Source organism: Tenrec ecaudatus, chromosome 18 (genome assembly GCF_050624435.1).
Source record: "Tenrec ecaudatus isolate mTenEca1 chromosome 18, mTenEca1.hap1, whole genome shotgun sequence".
NCBI lineage: Eukaryota > Metazoa > Chordata > Mammalia > Afrosoricida > Tenrecidae > Tenrec > Tenrec ecaudatus.
In genome coordinates this window covers 19,884,907-19,902,598 of record NC_134547.1, presented here as the reverse complement: position 1 = coordinate 19,902,598, position 17,692 = coordinate 19,884,907, and the positions used below count along the sequence as shown (strand labels likewise).

At 55.9% G+C, this 17,692-nt stretch overlaps 1 protein-coding gene across 4 annotated transcripts; it reads right to left on the bottom strand.

The window, feature by feature from the left end:
• Window positions 1-3,960: 3,960 nt before the first annotated feature.
• On the bottom strand, window positions 3,961-17,164 carry HNRNPL (heterogeneous nuclear ribonucleoprotein L). 4 transcript variants are annotated; one of them, XM_075538033.1, is made up of 13 exons: window positions 14,681-14,944; window positions 12,615-12,733; window positions 11,766-12,003; window positions 11,598-11,683; window positions 10,655-10,751; window positions 10,491-10,563; window positions 7,314-7,385; window positions 6,922-7,202; window positions 5,879-6,000; window positions 5,466-5,667; window positions 5,014-5,071; window positions 4,823-4,918; window positions 3,961-4,326 (listed from the first exon to the last, which is right to left on the bottom strand). In XM_075538033.1, exons 1-13 carry the CDS (start codon window positions 14,927-14,929, stop codon window positions 4,268-4,270), a joined length of 1,752 nt encoding a protein of 583 aa, XP_075394148.1. In that variant the 5' UTR covers window positions 14,930-14,944; the 3' UTR covers window positions 3,961-4,267. The 4 variants fall into 4 exon arrangements, with proteins under 4 accessions (XP_075394148.1, XP_075394149.1, XP_075394146.1 ...); XM_075538034.1 differs by lacking the exon at window positions 14,681-14,944 and adding an exon at window positions 17,057-17,164 and having other exon boundaries at window positions 6,922-7,385; XM_075538031.1 differs by having other exon boundaries at window positions 6,922-7,385.
• Between the last annotated feature and the right edge of the window lie 528 nt (window positions 17,165-17,692).

Here is a 17,692-nt window from a genome sequence, read left to right as displayed (position 1 = left end):
CATTAAAAGGATCTGCATGTGACTTTCTCCCTGGGGGACGGACAACAGAAAAGTGGGTGAAGGGAGCGTTGGACAGGGCAAGATATGACCAAATAATTTCTAAATTATCAAGGGTTCTAGAAAGGGAGAAACGATCTTGGGGATCTATGTGTAACCTCCTCTCTGGGAGATGGGCAATGGGAAGGTGGGTGAGGGGAGACGCCGGGGAGTGTAAGATAAGATGAAATAATTATTTATAAACTATTAAGGGTGCAGGGAGAAGGGGGGAGCGGGGAGGGAGGGGAAAAAAAAGGAAACCGAGCTGATTCCAGGAACCCAAGTGGAAGGCGAATTTTGAGAATGATGAGGGCAACGAATGTATAAGGGTGCTTTGCTCAATGGATGTATGTATGGATTGTGATAAGAGTTGTATGAGCCCCAATAAAAAAATTATTAATAAAAAAAAGAAAAAAATTATCAAGGATTCACGTGGGACGGGGAAGTGGGGAGGGAGGGGGAAAATGAGGAGCTGATGCCAGGGGCTTAGGTGGAGAGCAAATGTTTTGAGGATGAGGGCAATGAATGTACAATTGATGTGTATATGGATTATGATAAGAGTTGTATTAGCCCCTAATAAAATGATATTTTTAAAATGAACTGAACAAAAGTGACCATCCAGCACTGGGAACTTTCGGACGACGGGAATCACATGCAGACGGGTCATGGTTGCACTCTGTGCCCAGAATGCCAACAACCTGCTTCCACGGGAAGGCGGCGGGCCAGGGGGTTTCTGTTTCAGCAGAGCCCACGCCCGATTGATAAGGCTCCAGAGTGGACATTCTTCTATTTGTTAAACAGATACAACTGCCCTGGAAGACACAGAGTGTCCAACTGTTTAGAAAGGAGAGTTGCGAAAAATGTTTGCGCAGGCAGAGTCAATAGAGGTGTGTGTCTGGGCAGCTGGACTGGAGGGAGGACAGTTAAGGACCAGGTAACTCCCATTCCGGCAACGCCTGACCAAGTATGTCTGCTGCCGTCCCACAAAGTGATATTAGAGTTCAGAACTCTTGATGGGAGAAATGAGATGCGACAGCTTCCCACACACAATACATGGGGTTCTCTTGTGTACAAAGCATGCAGGGCCAGGAGTCTACGACGGGGGCTTCAAGAGCACATGGAGTGATTCCACAAACCTTTTGACGTTTCTGCTTTCCAAGAATCACCTATAACACGTCTTTTCTTTTTTAAAAAATGCTTTTATTGGGGGCTCTTACATCTCTTATCACAACCCATACATTCCTCTGGTGTGTCAGGCACATTTGCACATATGCGGCCATCATCATTTTCAAAGCATTCTCTTCCCACTTGGGCCTGATACCAGCTCCACATTTCTTCCCCCACCTGCCCTCCCTCACAAACCCTTGATAAGCTATAGATTATTTTTCCCATGTTTTACATCGTCCTCCATCACCCCTCACCCACTTTTCTACTATTCGTCCCACTTGGAGGGGGTTCTAGATTTATGCTTGTGATGGATTCGTCCTTTCTCCCCCAACCCTCTCCTAATCCTCCTGGTATCTTTACGCTCCTTGTTGGCCCTGGGGAGATTATCTCTCCTGGATTCCCCGTGTTCCGGGCTCTTATCTGTAGCAGTGTGCTTGCTCTGGTCTAATCCGATTTGTAAGGTAGAACTGAGGTCATGTTAGTGAGGTGAAGGAAGCACCAAAGAACTAGAGAAAGTTGTGTGTTTCATCGGTGCTATTCTGCACCCTGACTGGCTCATCTGTTCCCTGTGGCCCCTCTGTGAGGGGTTGTCCAGTCTCTACAGATGGTCCTTGGGTCTCCACTCCATGCCGCCCCCAACACATGTGTCTCGATTGTCGTAATAAACTCTTTTAAGTAGGCTTATGTGTGGTACTACTCTCTATAAAAAGTGTGCTTCAATTCAGAGCCACAGTATCCAACCTTGGGTAGCATGCATCCCTTGAGCCTTACAGCGTTCTCATCTCCTATGGAAAGTGTGACCATCAAGTGCGTCATGGCTCTCAAAGGCAGCAAGACCAGGCCTAGTGATGTCCAACAAGCCCAAACCGAACTCACTGCCGTCGAGCAGATTCTGACTCACAGCACCCTGTAGGGCAGCGTAGCACAGCCCCTGTGGGTTTTCTCTTTTTCCCCACCGCCAGCAGTTTCCCTGACACACAATTCACGTTCAATCACTCGGGCATATCGAGGAGACTGGTACAGTCACCACATCAATCTTAGAGCAAACCCCCCACCCCCATCCATGAGGGTAGGGTATACTGGGGCAGGAAGGTAGCCTTTCTCCAGCGAGTGATGGCAAACTGCCTGTTTGGAAGCCTCCACACCCCTCCCCCCCACCCCAGCAGACCTCTGCAGAGCAGAAGGAAACACTGCCTGGTCCTGTCCTCACCATTGCGCTTATGCTTGTGCGCATGGCTGCAGCCACGCTCTCAGTTCCTTTGGTCGAGGCCCTGTCCCTCTACAAAGCATGATGTCCTCCTCCAGGGACTGGTCTCCCCTGATAACATATTCCACGTACGAAAGACCAAGTCTTGCCATCCTGGTCTGTAAGGTCCCCTCTGGGCCCGTTCGTTTACCTGAAGGCTCTTGGTAGATCTTCCTGAACATTCTGTATGACTGGTTAGTGTTACAGGGTTTTCCATGGCTGCAATGAGGAGCCCAGGTCACACTGGTTAAGTGCTTGGCTGCTAACTGCAAGGTTGGCAGTTCAAACCCACCCAGCCACTCTTTAGGAAAAGAGGCTTAGTGTCAAGAGGATCCACACACTGTCCTATGGTGAGAGAACCGGTGTCGACCGCTGTTCAGCTGACCACCCAGAGGGGCACTAACACAGGACTCCTTTGACTAAACTGCCACTTTGAAAACCCTCGGGCTCAGTTCTACAATCACGTTGTTAGTCAGCTCAGTGTGTATATGTAGGTGTGCGGACCGCTGTCCGTACAGTGTAAACAGACTGGGAACATTGCTAAGGAAACTGGGTGCCAGGTGGGGCACAGGATGGGCTAAAATAACTCCCAAAGAGCCCGTTTCTCCTTGTCCCCATTGTCTGGAACCCAACCCTCTGGCAAAACCACCTGATGCCATGTCACTTCACCTGGTCGTCACCTTTGTGAATCACGGTGCGCTCCCAAGGTGTTCTTCTGGTGCCTGCATGGGAGGTCCTCCAGCCTGCCGGTCTCCTCCCTCCAGTACGAACCAAGGTTCTCCAAGCAGGATTCCGCCTGCACCACCTCCTTCCACACAACTGCAGCCTGGGGCACGCCCTCCGTTCCAGTGGTACCTTATAGCTCATCACACCACACACACCTTATAGCTCATCTCACACCACAGGCACCTTATGGCTCCTCTGACACCCCCTTGTGGCTCACCCATGCAATGCAGTGCACTTGGAAGGGTAGTGAAGTGACAATGGTGTAGAAATACAGCAGGCGGCATCTCTGGTTACCTTTCACAAGTTTCATTTAAACCTTACCAAAGCATCTTCCCTGCAGAATGAATTCTCCCCACCTCCTACCTGCACCCTTTTATGAAACAAAAGCATTCTACCCCACTCACTTTTACATGACTCTCCACAATTGCTAGGGGGAGCCCTGGAGGCACAGTGGTTGTGCCTTCAGCTGCAAACTACAAAGTCACTGGTTTGAAAGCACCGGCTGCTTCCCAGGAGCAAAGATGCGCTTCACTACTCCCCCCCCATTACTTGCTGGAAGTCCACAGGGGCAGGCCGACCCCAACAGGGTGGCTAGACATCAGAAACGGAGCTGAAGGGAGCAAGCTGCTGGAGTAGAGCCAGGAGGAAGGCCACTGGGCTTCAATTTTCCTCCAGTTTCCAAAAAGCTGTTCATCACCCCCAGTCTGCAGTCCTGACCCACATGGCTCAGCCTGTACCTCTTCAGAAGACTGAGAGAGAGACACACACACCTGGGCAGTCACCAGTAAGTGTATTTTCCAAACAATTTTATTGAAATGTGCCAAGAGTACATGGGCAGCACAAATGTATGAACGAGGGGAAAAAAATCACATGTACAGTCATTTCCAAAAAGTGAAGGTTAATCTTGGGAGAATCCATCCCCCTCCCCCGCCCCCTCTAGACATCCACCGTTGCTGTTATGGTTAAGCCTCTCTAAACCTAGTATTAAAAAAGGAATACAAGAACATTTGCAAAAGGAAAAAAACAAAACCAAAGAAACCGCAAAATAAAACAACGTTATCCTGCTCAGACAGAACTCTTCCTGGGCATCGATTAGGAGGCGTGCTGAGCAGTGGAGAAACACAACTTCAGGGTGTATGGGTAGGGCCCATCTGTAGAGCAGAGACAAGACCAGGTCAGCTGCGCCCTCGGACCCAGGCTCCCCACGACAGGTTCCCGGGTGACACCGTCCCCATGGTTTGCAGTTTGACTGCAGGGCAAGACTCAAAAACCCAGCCCAATGCTCTTTTCCCACTCTTTGCCCCACCCCCACGGGGGCACCCCCCTGGGGACTCTCAGCCCACCCACGTAACACAGACTAGCATGTGGTGCCTGAGCCAGCCTTAGACTGAGGCTAAGTTTTACTGGCAGCTTTAGCTGCTCAAGAGAATGGCAGCTCCCCAGAGGGCAAGCAGGAACACCTCCCAAGCTGGCAGCTGGATGGCAACAAACAGTGAGGCTGCTCCCCTGGGGACCAGGTCTGGCCGACCTGCGTGTGTCAGCACCTGTGGGACACTGTCTGAGGCCGTCCCAGTGGCAAGCTTTAGCCTGAAGCCAGTCAACAACTGGGCCGCAGGGGAGCGAAGAACAGCCCCCACAGATACTCACTTGGGTTTTTCATCTGGTAATGGTTCAGGAAGCCCAGTGTCTCCAGGGCATCGCTCTTGGACTCCCACTCCAGCAGCCCAGAGGAGCTGCGTTCACCTGAGCAGGAATCAGAGAGACAAGGGTCAGGCTGAGAAGAGCAAGCAGCTGACCAGGAGGGCTTCAGGGAGAAAGGCAGGGGTGGGAGGACTCACTTTTGCCTGAAAACACCTTCACGGAGGAGGGCCTCTTCACTCCCAGCTCGTCACAGATCTGCCAAGGCACGCGAACAGACCCAACTCAGAAACAAGCCTTACCCCTGCCCAGACTTTCACACCCAAACCCGCCTCCTACCCCCTCACCTCGAGCCAGTTTACAGAATGGAGCAAACTCCCAACACCAGTGACTGCCTCCCCGGCACTGGGTGTACTGACAAGGCACGGTGTCTGTGTGTGTGTTTGGTCACAAGGATTATGTCCCAGCAGATGCGCTTGAGAAGCCAGTCAAAGCAGCAAAACTGGTGGGTCTCCCTGGTGACAGGCACCTAGCACCATTGGGCTGACTGGATCGAATCTGTCCCTAGCACCCACCGCGGGACCATGCAGAACAAGGGGAGTTGAAAAGCTAAACCGTTCCTAGTTGTGATGAGACCCTTCATGACACCCACCTCGAAGAAGTTCTCCTCGGTCACCTCCAGGGGGGCGTTGAAGAAATGCAGCACGTTGCTGGGGTGCTGGATGCGATTCTTGGCTGCCTGCTCTGGGGTGGAGAAGCGATTGTTCCTGGAGCCGTTGAAGTCTTTGTAACTGCAGGACCCGTCTTCTAGCCCGTATGACTGACCGGGCATGATGGCTGGTTGCTTGGAGACACTGGCAGGAGAACAAGAGGAAGTCCTTTGTCAAGACCCAGAAGGTGTACCCCGGAGCTGTGGGGAGCTGTGGCTGGCCCCACGGCCTGTGTCAACAGGAGAGGCAAAGCCGACCAACTGTCTGCCATTTCTCAGGAGGAACACCCGCCTCCACCTCTCCTCTTTGCTTCGCAGGCCTCTCAGCCCCCAGCCCGGGAGGAGGGGGCACCTACCAGACATTCAGTTTCTGCCCGAACATGAAGTTGTTGTTGAGGTGGGTGATGGCCCGGTCTACAGCATAGCCATCAGCCATTTCTACCATGGCAGCCCCCGGCTTGCTTTTCATGAATTTCACCTGGAGGGAGAGGGGAGCAAAGCCGGTCAGCCCCTGCCTGCCTGGCCTCCAGGAGCCATGCCACCCACCCTGTTACAAAGGTGCCAGCTCCTGCTGTAAGCAGTTTCTCCACCTGTGAACACCAGGGCCCTTGGGAAGGCAGGAGCCCAATCAAGGCCAGGTGGGAGCCACGAGTGACCATTTACAAGGAGGCCCACCAGCAAACAGCTGTCAAGCCAGGAAAACACGCGCGCGCAGAACACGCAGTGTTTCCCCCATCGAGGTTCTATTAACCTGAGTGAGTGATTTCATCCCTAGGCAGGCCTCCATTTCCCCATCTGTCTCATCATGGGTTATTAGGAAACAGGTCCTTGAGTTACTACTAACAGTGCCACCTGGCGGACGGCTGAGAAAGTTAGGATACGTGAGCAACTGCCCTGAACAGGCCAAGTGGGGGCTGCAACCCCAATCGTTCTGCAGGAAATCCTTTCATCTGGATTTGATTTTCAAGGGGTGAATCTTCCCTTGGCTTACAGTAAGGTTTCCCAGTATGAGAACACCCACGCCCCACTTGAGATGGAGTGTCATCAAATCAGCCTGTAAAATGGACGATGACAGACTGCCAAGCCATTAAGAAACACGAGCTAGCCATGTAGACCCCCCCCCCCCCCCCGCCTGAGAGCAGCCCGGCCAGATCACTACGTTTGCTGCTACACGCGTCCTAGAGTGCCCACCCAAGAGGTGGGGAGATCCAGGCAAACACTGTTCAGTGTAAGCAGGGTTGAATAACGAGGTCATTGGTAATTGAGGAGGAGGAGGAATATTTTTTGGTGATCCTGTCTTGTCAGAAACTTGAGAACCCCAAGCACCCAACAGGACCCGCCTGCAACAGGCAGTCTGAGTGAACAGCAAGTAACCTCCTGATCTACAGCAACAGCTCACCTTCTCCACATTGCCGTACAAGCAGAAGACGTTGAAGACTCGATCACAGTTCATCTTAGACTGGTCCAAGCCATAGACCATGAGCACAGGGCTGTCGGCGTGGGGGCCATATTCGGGTGGTGGGGGAGGGGGTGGGGGATGCCCATACTGAGGGCCATAACGGCTGGGGCCCCGACGGTGACCCCCCACTGGTGGGCCCATGCGTCTCCCTTCGTAGTGAGGCGGGGGAGGCCCGTAGCCCTCATCATGATAATGGCTGTGATACCCACCGTGGGGCCCTCCTGGGGGGTGGGAAGGAAAGAGAGGGGGGACGGGTGAGAATTTTCGTGGCGGGCGACGGGCAGGGGCACATGAGCCACGGGAGTCCACGGCGGGGAACCCCCTGCCCTCACCATATTCTGCGGGGTGATCTCCCAGAAGGGGGGGCTGTCTCTGGCGTTTGTTAGGGTTGCTGCCAGGGTCACCTGTGGGCAGAAAGCAGAGTCAATGCCAAGACATAAAGGAGATAGGCTCTCCCTGCTAGCTCGAGCCTCGTCTCAAAATCCCTCAGCCCCTGGGCCTGGCTGTGCAGCCTTCCTCCTTACAGGGGCTGCTGGGGCTGGGATCTCCCCTCCTCCCCACCTGGGCAGAGCCTGAAGCCCAGACCTGCAGGCAGGAGCCCATTTTCTCACCCATGCCACTACCCTAGGGGGCGGTGCTTCCTCCCACAATGAAGGAAAGGCTAGGCCCTGGGCTCTCATCTGCATCCGCCCCAGGAGGAGGCCCAGTGCACAGGCCCACTGGGGACCTCGCAGCTGTTGAGCAGAGTCTGCTGTGTGCCAGGGGCCAAGGGCAGCTTTCTAAGACAAGTGCCAAGGAAGGGAGGAAGTTAAGCATATACGCCAGGGGAGGCACAAAGATAAAACTGGGCTCCCAAGGCTCTAGGCCCTCTAGGGCCCGCCCGCTCACTGCAACTTTTTTCCATCCCAACCCCAACCAAGCCCCTTCCCACCCAGACCCAACCTCAAGATGAGGGGGCTGCAGGAGGCAAGCAGGGCAACATCACAAGTCAATTCAAGTAAGCAATTAGGTCCAAGGCATTGACGTTCTCCAACCCAGACAATGGCGCAGCCCCACCACCCAGCCTCGGCCGCAGCTCCGGACTGCGGCCACCCCTACCGAGCGCACAAGTGGCAGACCCAGTGCCATGCGCTTCACAGAGAAAAACAGACAGACAGCTGGTTTGATTCCTCACAACAACCCTATGAGGTAGGTGCCATTTCATCCTCCAGCCACAGAGGACCAATCAGGAAACGGAACAGTTGGTGGCCGAGCCAGGATGAGCTTTCAACCCCAGGGCTGGCGGATGCCAAGGCCAGCGAGAGGCGCCTCTGCGACCACCGCCCTTGCCTGCCACCCCAGCCAAGGTCGTTTTTTAACCAATCAGTACAAAAGATGAAAAGGGCTACTTACAGCAGAAGTACAAGGGTACAATGTCCATTTGTCACAAAAAATAAAACAAATCTGTATTTTCTCTTACCATTGGACGCTTCAACAGTGAGTTAGCACAGTTCTGAAAGATGGCGTCCCATCAAACATACACTGCGGCCCTGCATCACATGGTTTTACAGTCATAAATACAAGTTACGGCACACATCCGCTACATTTCTTTTTTTTTTTTAAGACTCGTTTTTCTTATTTAAAGTCAATGCTTTGAATTAAATCCCAACAGGCTCACAGATGTTCTGTCCTCAGAAGATACCAGAGTGGAACATGAAGGTGTATGCAGTGGGTAGTGTCCCTCCGTGGTGTCAGCTCCTCATAGTATGTGCTCAGTGCGGTGGTGCGGTGCTTCTGGCTGTGTGGCGCTCCGTGTGCGTGTCTCCTGGGGAGGGGTGTGCCAGTGGCCCCACTATGCCCACGCTTTGGGCCTTGGGGGCGTGCCCGGTGACCCGCCAGCAGGTACCGGTGTGCCTCTGAGCTGTTTGGCTGTCTGGTTTGAGTCTGTTTTTGATGTTGGTTGTTTTTTTTTTTTTGGTTTGTTTCTGAGTTCCAGTTGGTGCAGTTTATGTTGGCAGCCGGTGACTGCTGAAGAAATAAAAACCATCGAAACAGGAAACAAAACAAAAAGGCCCTCCCCAAAATCAAAGGACTTAAAACAAAACAAAAACACAAAATCAAAAACCACAAGAACAAAAACCACAAAACACCCATATGGCGAGGAATGGAGAGAGGATCCTATTGTCTTGGAGGCCCATGGAAGCTACTCCGGTCTATGGAACGTTCTCCGCAGAGCGCCGCTGGCTGGGAGAGCTGTCCTGTGTTTCCTACTTCTGTGTGCCTTCTCGGGTTCGACTAGTAAGAGCAGTGTCTGATGCCATGGTGGTCTCTTTCTTTGTCTCTGTCTGCCTCTGCCTCTGTGCTTGGTGCGGTTGCTTGGAGCGCGGTGTGGTGTTCTCGATGTAGTGAGCTCAAGTCTGCAGCTGTTTCTGGGGACGTGGTGGAGGCTGCGTGTTCTGTTCTCCAGGAAGAGCTAGTGCTTTTCTACCCTGTGTGTTGTTGGTGAGCATGTGCAGAGGCGGAGCCGCTGCAGTAATGGTTCCTGAGGGGTGGCGAAGCACCGCCCTCACTCCAGGTTCCCCCCAGCTGCCCCATTTGGGGCTCCCAGCCTTGGGGCAGCCAGAGCCGAGGTATGAAAACCAAAAGACAGCCGGGCCCCTGTCTCTAGCCCCTGCCGGTCTGCGCATCTTCTACGTAATGTTCCTTGGAGAAGAAATGGTTGGCTGCCGTGTTTGCTAGCAGCCGTGTAATGGCACTGCCCGCTCTGGTACATTCCATCACAGCCCTTTGCCTCTGAGCTCTGGAAGGGGCAGCCGAGCCTGCAGGGCCCCTTGTACCAGTTGGGTCCTGGGGAGAATTTAGCCCACCTCTGCCCAGGAACCTGGGCCTCGGGCCTCCGAGATCATTGCCAGCCTTCTGTCTCAGCCCGTGGCCTGGTCGGACCCATCAGACCACCTCTGAGCCAGGCGGATGGTCTACTGAGGGAAGGCTGATGCTGGGCAAAGGCAACCCTCCCACCCTCCAAGCAAAGGCAAGCCAGGCTTGAGACTCAGAAGGGGTTGTCCATTGGGCCGCTCTGTGGGGCTGCCCAGTCCTCCCCTTTGCAAATGGGAGGTTTGTTCTCCCTGCTTCCATTCCATCCAGGGACTCACCCCAAACCCTTAGTCCCACAATCAACAGTGAAGAGCAAGGGGACCCGGGTGAGCGAGAATGAGTGGCCGTGACCCTCCTCCCCCAGGTTCCTTGAGAACTGCTGCTGATGTACAAGCCGCGCCCCTGGTCTCAGGGAGGTCAGCCCTCTACACTGGACTGAACGCTGCTCCCCTCAGCTACACTTAAAACCCTCAAGCAGCAGCCAAGACCTACTGAGGCCACCCCACCCTCTCCCCAACTGAGGTGTACCTTGCGAGGCCTGTGCCCCCCCGGAGCCCATCAGCACGGCCTAACCACCCTGCGCCCAGGCCTGTGGAGTGCGCCAGTCGAGGGAAGGCACAGCGGTGTGTTCAAAGCAGAGTGGCCGCTGGGATTACCTTGTCCACTGAGGTTGGGGTTTGTGTAATCCCAAGTATCCTGGTCATTCTTGAACACATTCAAGCGTGTAGGCTGCAGAGAGCAATAAGACAACCCGTGAGACCAGCCGTGCCATCCCAACACCTGTGGGGGCCCACTAGAGCAGGTCCTTGCCCACACCTACCTTGGCATACTCGATCTTCAGAGTGCAGCAGCCAGAGTAGATGTCAGCCCCATTGAGAGAGGCCTTGGCGCGCTGAGCACTCTGCACCGAGTCAAATGTGAACCAAATTAAGGAAGCCTGGCGAGAGAGCTCGGACAGGGGAGTCAGGAGAGCCGAGGAAAGACAGATGCAGACACCACCACCCGGACACATGTCTGATGATGATTTGAGGAGCATAACCCCCCACTGCCCCTAGACTGGACCCTTCGGCTGGACGGTTAACAATCCTCATGACCAGCTCTTCCAAGTCACCCAACTGTTTTTAAACCCAACTCCTCCTCCCCACTGGTGCTTGTCAGAAGATAAATGATTAAAAAAAAAAAGCCCACTGTCAGTAAGTAGATTCTGACTCACAGCAATCGGAAGGACAGAGAACTACCGTGTGCTACACACCGCTTCACTGCAGCAGAAAGCGTCACCTTTCTCTGAGGTGCTGGTGGGCTCAACGTGCCGACCTTGCTTGTGGGTGACAGCCCAACTTCTAAGCCACTCCATGCCCCCAGGGCTGCTAGCCACCAGATGATCTCCTGTACCGAGCCAACTCCAGCCTACCCTGACCAGAGTGCCCGAACGGCACCTCCCCATGTTCACAACCCTCTTCCCCACTGTGTCAGTGCCCTGGTCCTCAGAGGTCTCCTTCCTTGAACCAGAAATACTGGCTGCTCCTGTCCTCAAGGGCACAGGGCACCAACTCCTAGGAGATACTCCAGGAGCCCGTTGTTTCCCTCCGCCCCTCTATCTCACGGCACCCTGCCTGCTCCTCTGCCTTACACTTCAAGGTCTCTAACTGCCCCTCCCGAGTGACCCGCAGGCTGTGAGTGCGTCTAGTAGCCACACACTGGCCAGTTGTCACCAGCACCCTCCCTGCTCTGAACACCCACGACTTCTTTTCAGCAAAGGATATTCCACCATGGCCTGGACTCCATTCTTCCGGAAAATAACAATTCTCTGGACAGGGCCACAAGGGTTACAGATCGTGTACAGAACATCCTGGAAGAAAACGGAGAGGTAAGACGCCAGGCCTGGGTGGGGAGAGGGCAGGATGGAGGCAGGGCCTTGGCAGTCCACGTACCGTGGTGATGGAGTAGATGGGATTCAGGATCGTGAAGAGGAGCACGCTGTTGACGCTGCGCGAGTCATCTGAGTCCCCGGGGCGGGAGATCTTCTGGCTGGTCGAATAGTTGACAAAAGCTGGATGACCAGCAATGTAGATTTGGTTGTCGGCTGCGTAGTTCACAGCGTTGCAAGCCCCCAACACATCCTCGAACTCTACAAGTGCCTGCCTCTTTTTGGGCATCACCACCACATAGCTGCCAAAGAACACAGGGGTCAACCAAGGGGGACAAGTATTGACAAAGGCCAACAACGTGCATACCAGAGGAGCCCAAACCTGGCGGGCTGCCCACCACCTTTCCAGAAACCAAACACCCAAACCTCCACCTGGCAATGGAAATATATGTATTTAAGTCCACGACCCAGGATAATGTGTCCGCTTTTGCAGCCCCTTCCCCGACTACCCCAGTGGCTCAAAGAAGGGGGTGGCTATTGCCCACTTTGGGGAACACTGGTAAGCACTAACTTCTTGGGGGCCCCTGAACACCCCTCCCCCACCCTACATGAAATACCAAGCTGAAAAGGCAGTTTCTGCCTGCCGCCTCTGTGGGAAGCTTTCTGAACACTTAAGTGACCACTATGTGTCCCCCACAGACCCCAGGGCAGTCTCCTTTGCTACTATGTTCCCAACACTTGGCCCCTGCTAAATACTAGCCAATGCCTGCTGAGTACCAGCAGAGGTGAAAAGAAACAAACTTGTGATCACCTGGCCAAGGTAGAGGGACCCCAGCACCAGGACAGCAACATCATGTGCTTCCATCACAGCTGACTTCCCTAGAGAGCAACCCCCAGCTGCTTAGGCCAGTACCTGATGGGTCCAAACTCCTGGAGGGCCTCCACAAGGTCGGCTTCCACCACGCCATCGATCAAGCCCCTGATGTGGACAACTGGGGAGGCTGGCGTTTTATGTGGGTCATCGTAATTCTCCTTAGAGGAAAGAGAAAGGACACTTCATTTTCTGATCTCTGGGCCGGTGGAGACCCAGTAGTCAGATGAGACAATTGGGTGTTATGGAGGTAGGGCACCTAGGGCTGACCCAGAGTGGTATTTCAAGTCAATCACCACCAAAGGATTCTGGGCCAGCAGAGTTGAAGGCCTGAGGTCTTGACCTCTTGCCCACTGCTGCTGAGGCTTCTGAGAAAGGTAAAATGCAAGACCAGTCAGACCCAAGTCTTCTTTCTAGTCCTCCATCAAGGACGTGACGGAGCCCACTAGCATGAAGGGACCAGCAGGGCTTCCTTTGGCAGCTGCCCGGCTCCCTTGCCCTTGCCCTGGCTGAGCAAGCTGCTACCACGGCCACCTGGCCAAGCATTACTATTTCCCACCATGCCCCGCCTCCATGTACAGGCAGAGGAAACCAGCATGGGCTCCCAGAAGCTAATTGGTAGCAAGATCTACTTTGAGAAATATTGTCTACCTCAAGGAGGCCAGACTCAAGAGAAACAGGATGGGACAGACGCTGAACCGTGAGCCACAGAGAGCCCTGACAGCGCCTTTCTCCACAATAGAATCTTTCCACCCACAGAAAACCTCCTGGGACTTAGCAGGCAGTTCCCTGTGCCACCTCTCCTGAGCACCAGGCTCAGCCTGTCAGTGAAGCATGTGGAACAGCAGCCGATTTGGGTTCTATTTCAGGAGAGCTGGCCACAAATCCCAGGAGGCACACCCTGGGGTTGAGCAGCTTGGGAGTTCTGTGGCCCTGAGTTCTAATCCGTGCCCTATCATGACCTTCCTCTCCCCCCCAACTAAGTTTCTCTCCTCTCTCCACTCCTCTCCTACCAATGGGGCTCTGGGCGAAAAGAAAGGTTTCCTTCAAAACAAGGATCCTGAAAAACGTTATCAAGGTCTGAAGCAGATTGAAAAGCTGAGAGCTCACGACAAAAACGTGGCAAGCCCTGGAATTAGCAGAATGTGAGGGCCTTTTTCTTTTTTTTCCTGGACATGCAACAGTAAGCTTTTATTCAGCTCGTCTTTTAAAAAAAAATACTTTTATTGAGGCAGGAAGTGGACTTCCCGCCTAGAATGAACAAATCAATGGTCTTTCAAGAGGCCCAAGAAAACGGCCCAGAGTTCTCTAGCCCCCACACCAACCCATCTTGGTTCATCGATCCCTTTACGCCTCCCAGGTTATGTGGGGCTGGCTTCAAGGGGGTGAAGGCATCCCCGAACTCCGGAAAACCCTAAGCCAAAGGGGGATGGCTCCCAAGGCCTGAATCAACCCAGCTCCCCTGGAACAACGTTCCCCTTGCCCGTCTAGGTTTGGAAGGCCATCGCAATGGGAACAGTGGGCTCCAGTGCGAGAACACGTCCCCAAAGCGTTCATCGGGACACGCTCTAACAATAGATTAATAGACTTCTCTCGGCCCAGGAGCAGGCGAGGCCACCGCCCACCCGTTCCCGACTCACGAGGCGCCCTCCCCCCCTCAACCGCCCACGAGGCTCGGTGGAAGAATTGCGCCTGCGCACAAGGGCCAGCGAAAATAATGGCCGAGGAAGGAGGGGAAGAAAAAAAAAAGGCCGACCGCGTGTCGGGCACCCCCGCCTCCCGCCCTCTCCAACCTCTAGCCGACTGCGCCTGCGCAGTGAGCCACCCGCAGCGCGCAGCCGCTTCCGGCCAGCCTCCCGCGCGCGCCCCCCCACGGTTACGCGCACGCGCAAGCGCCTGTCCTCGCACAAACCCCGCCGTTTGCCCAACGCCCGCCCCTCCCCCACCAGGCAACGGCGCGAGGGCCCGAGCGCGTGCGCAAAAGACACCCCCCAACACACACACATACATATACATATACACGCAAAAAAAAAAATTAAATCGCCCCTAAGGTACGCGATCTCCCCTTCTTTCTCAGCCACCCCCGGCGCTTAGGATCCTGGTCTCACCCCTCCGCCGCCGCCCGCCGCCCCGGCTCCTCCGCCTCCGTGCTGGTCGCCGGCGTTGTCAGTCTTGAGCCGCTTCGGCGCCCGGCCGCCCTCACTGCCGCCGCCGTAGTAGCGGCCACCGCCGCCTCCGCCGCCCGCCGCCGCCATCTTCACCATCGCTCCCGCCCGCCGCCGCTGCTCGTCCGGTTGCTGCCTCTGCTCCAGACGCCGCCGCCGCTTCTCCGCCCGGGGCAGCAGCCTCCGCGACATGGCGGCTCAGAACCCGCCTCCCCCCGCCTCTCATTGGGGGAGGGACACGCCCGTCACCCACCGCCCCCACCCGATAGGGGGAGCCACTGGTCCCGCCGCGGGGGGGAGGGGAGGCCTCCTCACGCCTCGGACGCCTATTGGATGCCACCCACACCGTTCGGCGGTAAGGCCCGCCCACGCTTGTCTTGGACACTCCTTATAGGACAGTGCTTCCTGCCAGTCATTTCCGTGAACTCTCCGCCTTAAAATAAACTCGAATCTGATAGGTCGAATTTCTGGCACTAAAGCCCTTCGGCCTAACCGCCCCAGGAACAGCCGAGGATAGCGTCTGTCCCCACCCACTCAGCAGAAAGCTCCGCCTCCTTCTCGCTCCCATTGGTTCACTGCCTAACCCCATCAAATGAGAGTTCTTCACCCCGAGCCCGCCCACGACTTCCCGGAGCCCGTTCCGCGGCGAGACCGAGAATGCGCCCTCCCCCTTGGCTTCACTCAGGTGGTCCAAACGGGTGCCCATCTCCTGCCTCTTACACCCCATTGGTCAGAAGAGAGTGGCACGTAGCCGCTCTCAAACGGTCGCACCAACGACGGTTTCTGATTGGTTGGCGAAGGGGAGCAACCGTCTTTGGCGCAGTCTAGGAAAGGCTACCGGCCGAGGATGCACGCGCGAATATGCTTTCGGGGTCGCAACTGTCCCGACGGCTGCAATGCCTGAGTGCCTAGCGCTGGGACACTGGACGACGACGACGCAGGGGCAGCTCCCAGGGTCGTTCTGTCCCCCACCACCACCGTACCCAGTTCCTCCCCACGCCTAACCTTCACAATGCCCGAGGAGTTTTTCGAGCCCAAATTTGAGTCGTCTCGAGTTCTCGGACCCTGAGCCGTTCACTTCAGCCCCAGTAACCTTTTCCGTTTGCAGGCGAGGTCTTTTGTGCACGTGTCGGTCTTTGCTCCGACTTGGTGCCTCTATCCACTAACCCACCAGCCAGTTAGGCCTCAGTACACAGCCCCCCCCCCCTTGCAAAGCTTCCTCCACGGTCACCCTGATCTAGGGCTCCATGTGACAGTCCACGTGCTCCCTGAATATGAAAGTCCCGGTGGCAATGGTTACACGTTGGGCTGCTAAGTGCAAGGTCAGCCCTTTGAAAGCGCCAGCCGCTGCCCTTTAGAAAGATGGGCATTTCTTGTCCGTGGAAAGTTCGCGTCTGGGAAACCCACCGGGGCAGTTCTACCCTGTCCTGTCGGCTCGCTAGGAGTCAGCACGGGCTTGATGGCAGTCAGGTTTTGTGAGGGAGCTTCCTTGGGGCCTCCCCCTAACATGCCGCGGGACAGTGCCAATGTCGCACAAGGGGGGGGGGGGATCCTCGTGGGCAGCCAAGTGTCCTGGCCAGGCCTCCCTCCATGTGGGACTTGGCGGCAAATTCTGCTCTCCCTCGTTCACTGGACCCCAATGGAGAGGGTGGGGAGAAGACGTCTCTGCTGGCAGGGGATGGGGAGAGAGGGGCACAGCAACACAGCCTTTGGAAAGACTGGTGAGTCCCGGGAGGGAAGTGGGGACAAACAGCCCCCAAAATGTCCCGAGCCTGCCCACGCCGGTGGAAACGGGGTTCCTGAAATTGGAGCCCTCAATGCTTGCAATTGGGAAGTAAATCTGAAAGCGGGGCGAGCGGCACAAGGCTGGGTGGCGCCGTCAGCTCAGGGAGGTTTGAGAGTCCCTCTGGGGAGCACCCGAAAAGGAGGAGGTGAGCGCAGGCGGCGGGGGGAAGCGGGGGACGACCCGAGGTCTCCGACACGTGATCCTAGGGCCGGGAGGAAGGCGGCGCTGCTCCCACTTGAGGGCGGGGTCGCGAGGTCCCGACGTCAGAGGAATGCGGTGGGGGAGGGGGAGGGGAGAGGGGCCCCTCCCCGCGCCCGGACGCCCCTCGCGGCGGCGCGCGCAGGCGGGACTCGGCGGAACCGTCCCCGGAGCTCGGGGTGCCCGGCCGCCCGTTCACCCCCGGCCTCGGCGGGCGACCTGCCGGCCGCGCCCCGCCCTGCCCCCACCCCTGCGCCCCGGCGACGACGGCGGGGGGCCCCCCCGCCTCAACGCCCCCCCGCGCCCCTCCCCGACCCGACGCCCCCAGCCCCTACCAGCTCGGCGGCGAGCCCGGCCGGCCGTCCCGGATCGAAAAGGGAGCAGACACTGGGAAGTTTTGGGGGAGGGAGGGGCGGGCCTTAAAGGGACCACGACCTCTTTTCAGCCCGGAAAAAAAGTGTGTGTGTGGTTTGCGGGTGCGGGGGGGGCGGGGAGTAGGGGAAGACTGAGAATCGTGGCCCGATCGATGGCAGAAACAGAAGGTTCCTCCTCCCCCCCAAAAGACCCCACCCTTTCCCCAACTTACAGCTAAAAAACAAGTTCTGTACTGGTTTAGGATTCAAGCCCTCCTTCACCCCTCCGAGGTGTTCTGTTGGCTGAGCAAAAGTTGGGGTGTACATGGTACAGATGCACAAACGGGGGTTTGGACGACTCTCCCAGCGTGCGAACGACAGAGCAGCCACACAACGGTTATCTCCAAGAATGGAGGCGGGGAGCCAGGCTGCCTGGAACCCTATGGAGGCAGCCCTGTCACCCCAAACCAAAATCACACAGCCACAGAGTGGATGCCGACTCCCAGCGACCCCACAGGGAAAGTTCTTTGCATACACAGCCTTGTGTGGGAAAATACCTCGAATTCTGTAACAGTCGCCCGCCCCAGCTTCCTTTCCGGGGGATATGGGAAGTCACTA

Bases quoted from the DNA above. Each gene is read 5' to 3' on its own strand.
- HNRNPL (XM_075538031.1), bottom strand. From the start codon at position 14,929: ATGTCGCGGAGGCTGCTGCCCCGGGCGGAGAAGCGGCGGCGGCGTCTG. The intron at 7,386-10,490 runs GTAATCCCAGCG...TTCTGCCCACAG, and splicing joins CCCCAACCTCAGTGGACAAG to GTGACCCTGGCAGCAACCCT. The intron at 4,919-5,013 runs GTGAGTCCTCCC...ATTCCTGCTCAG, and splicing joins GAAGGTGTTTTCAGGCAAAA to GTGAACGCAGCTCCTCTGGG.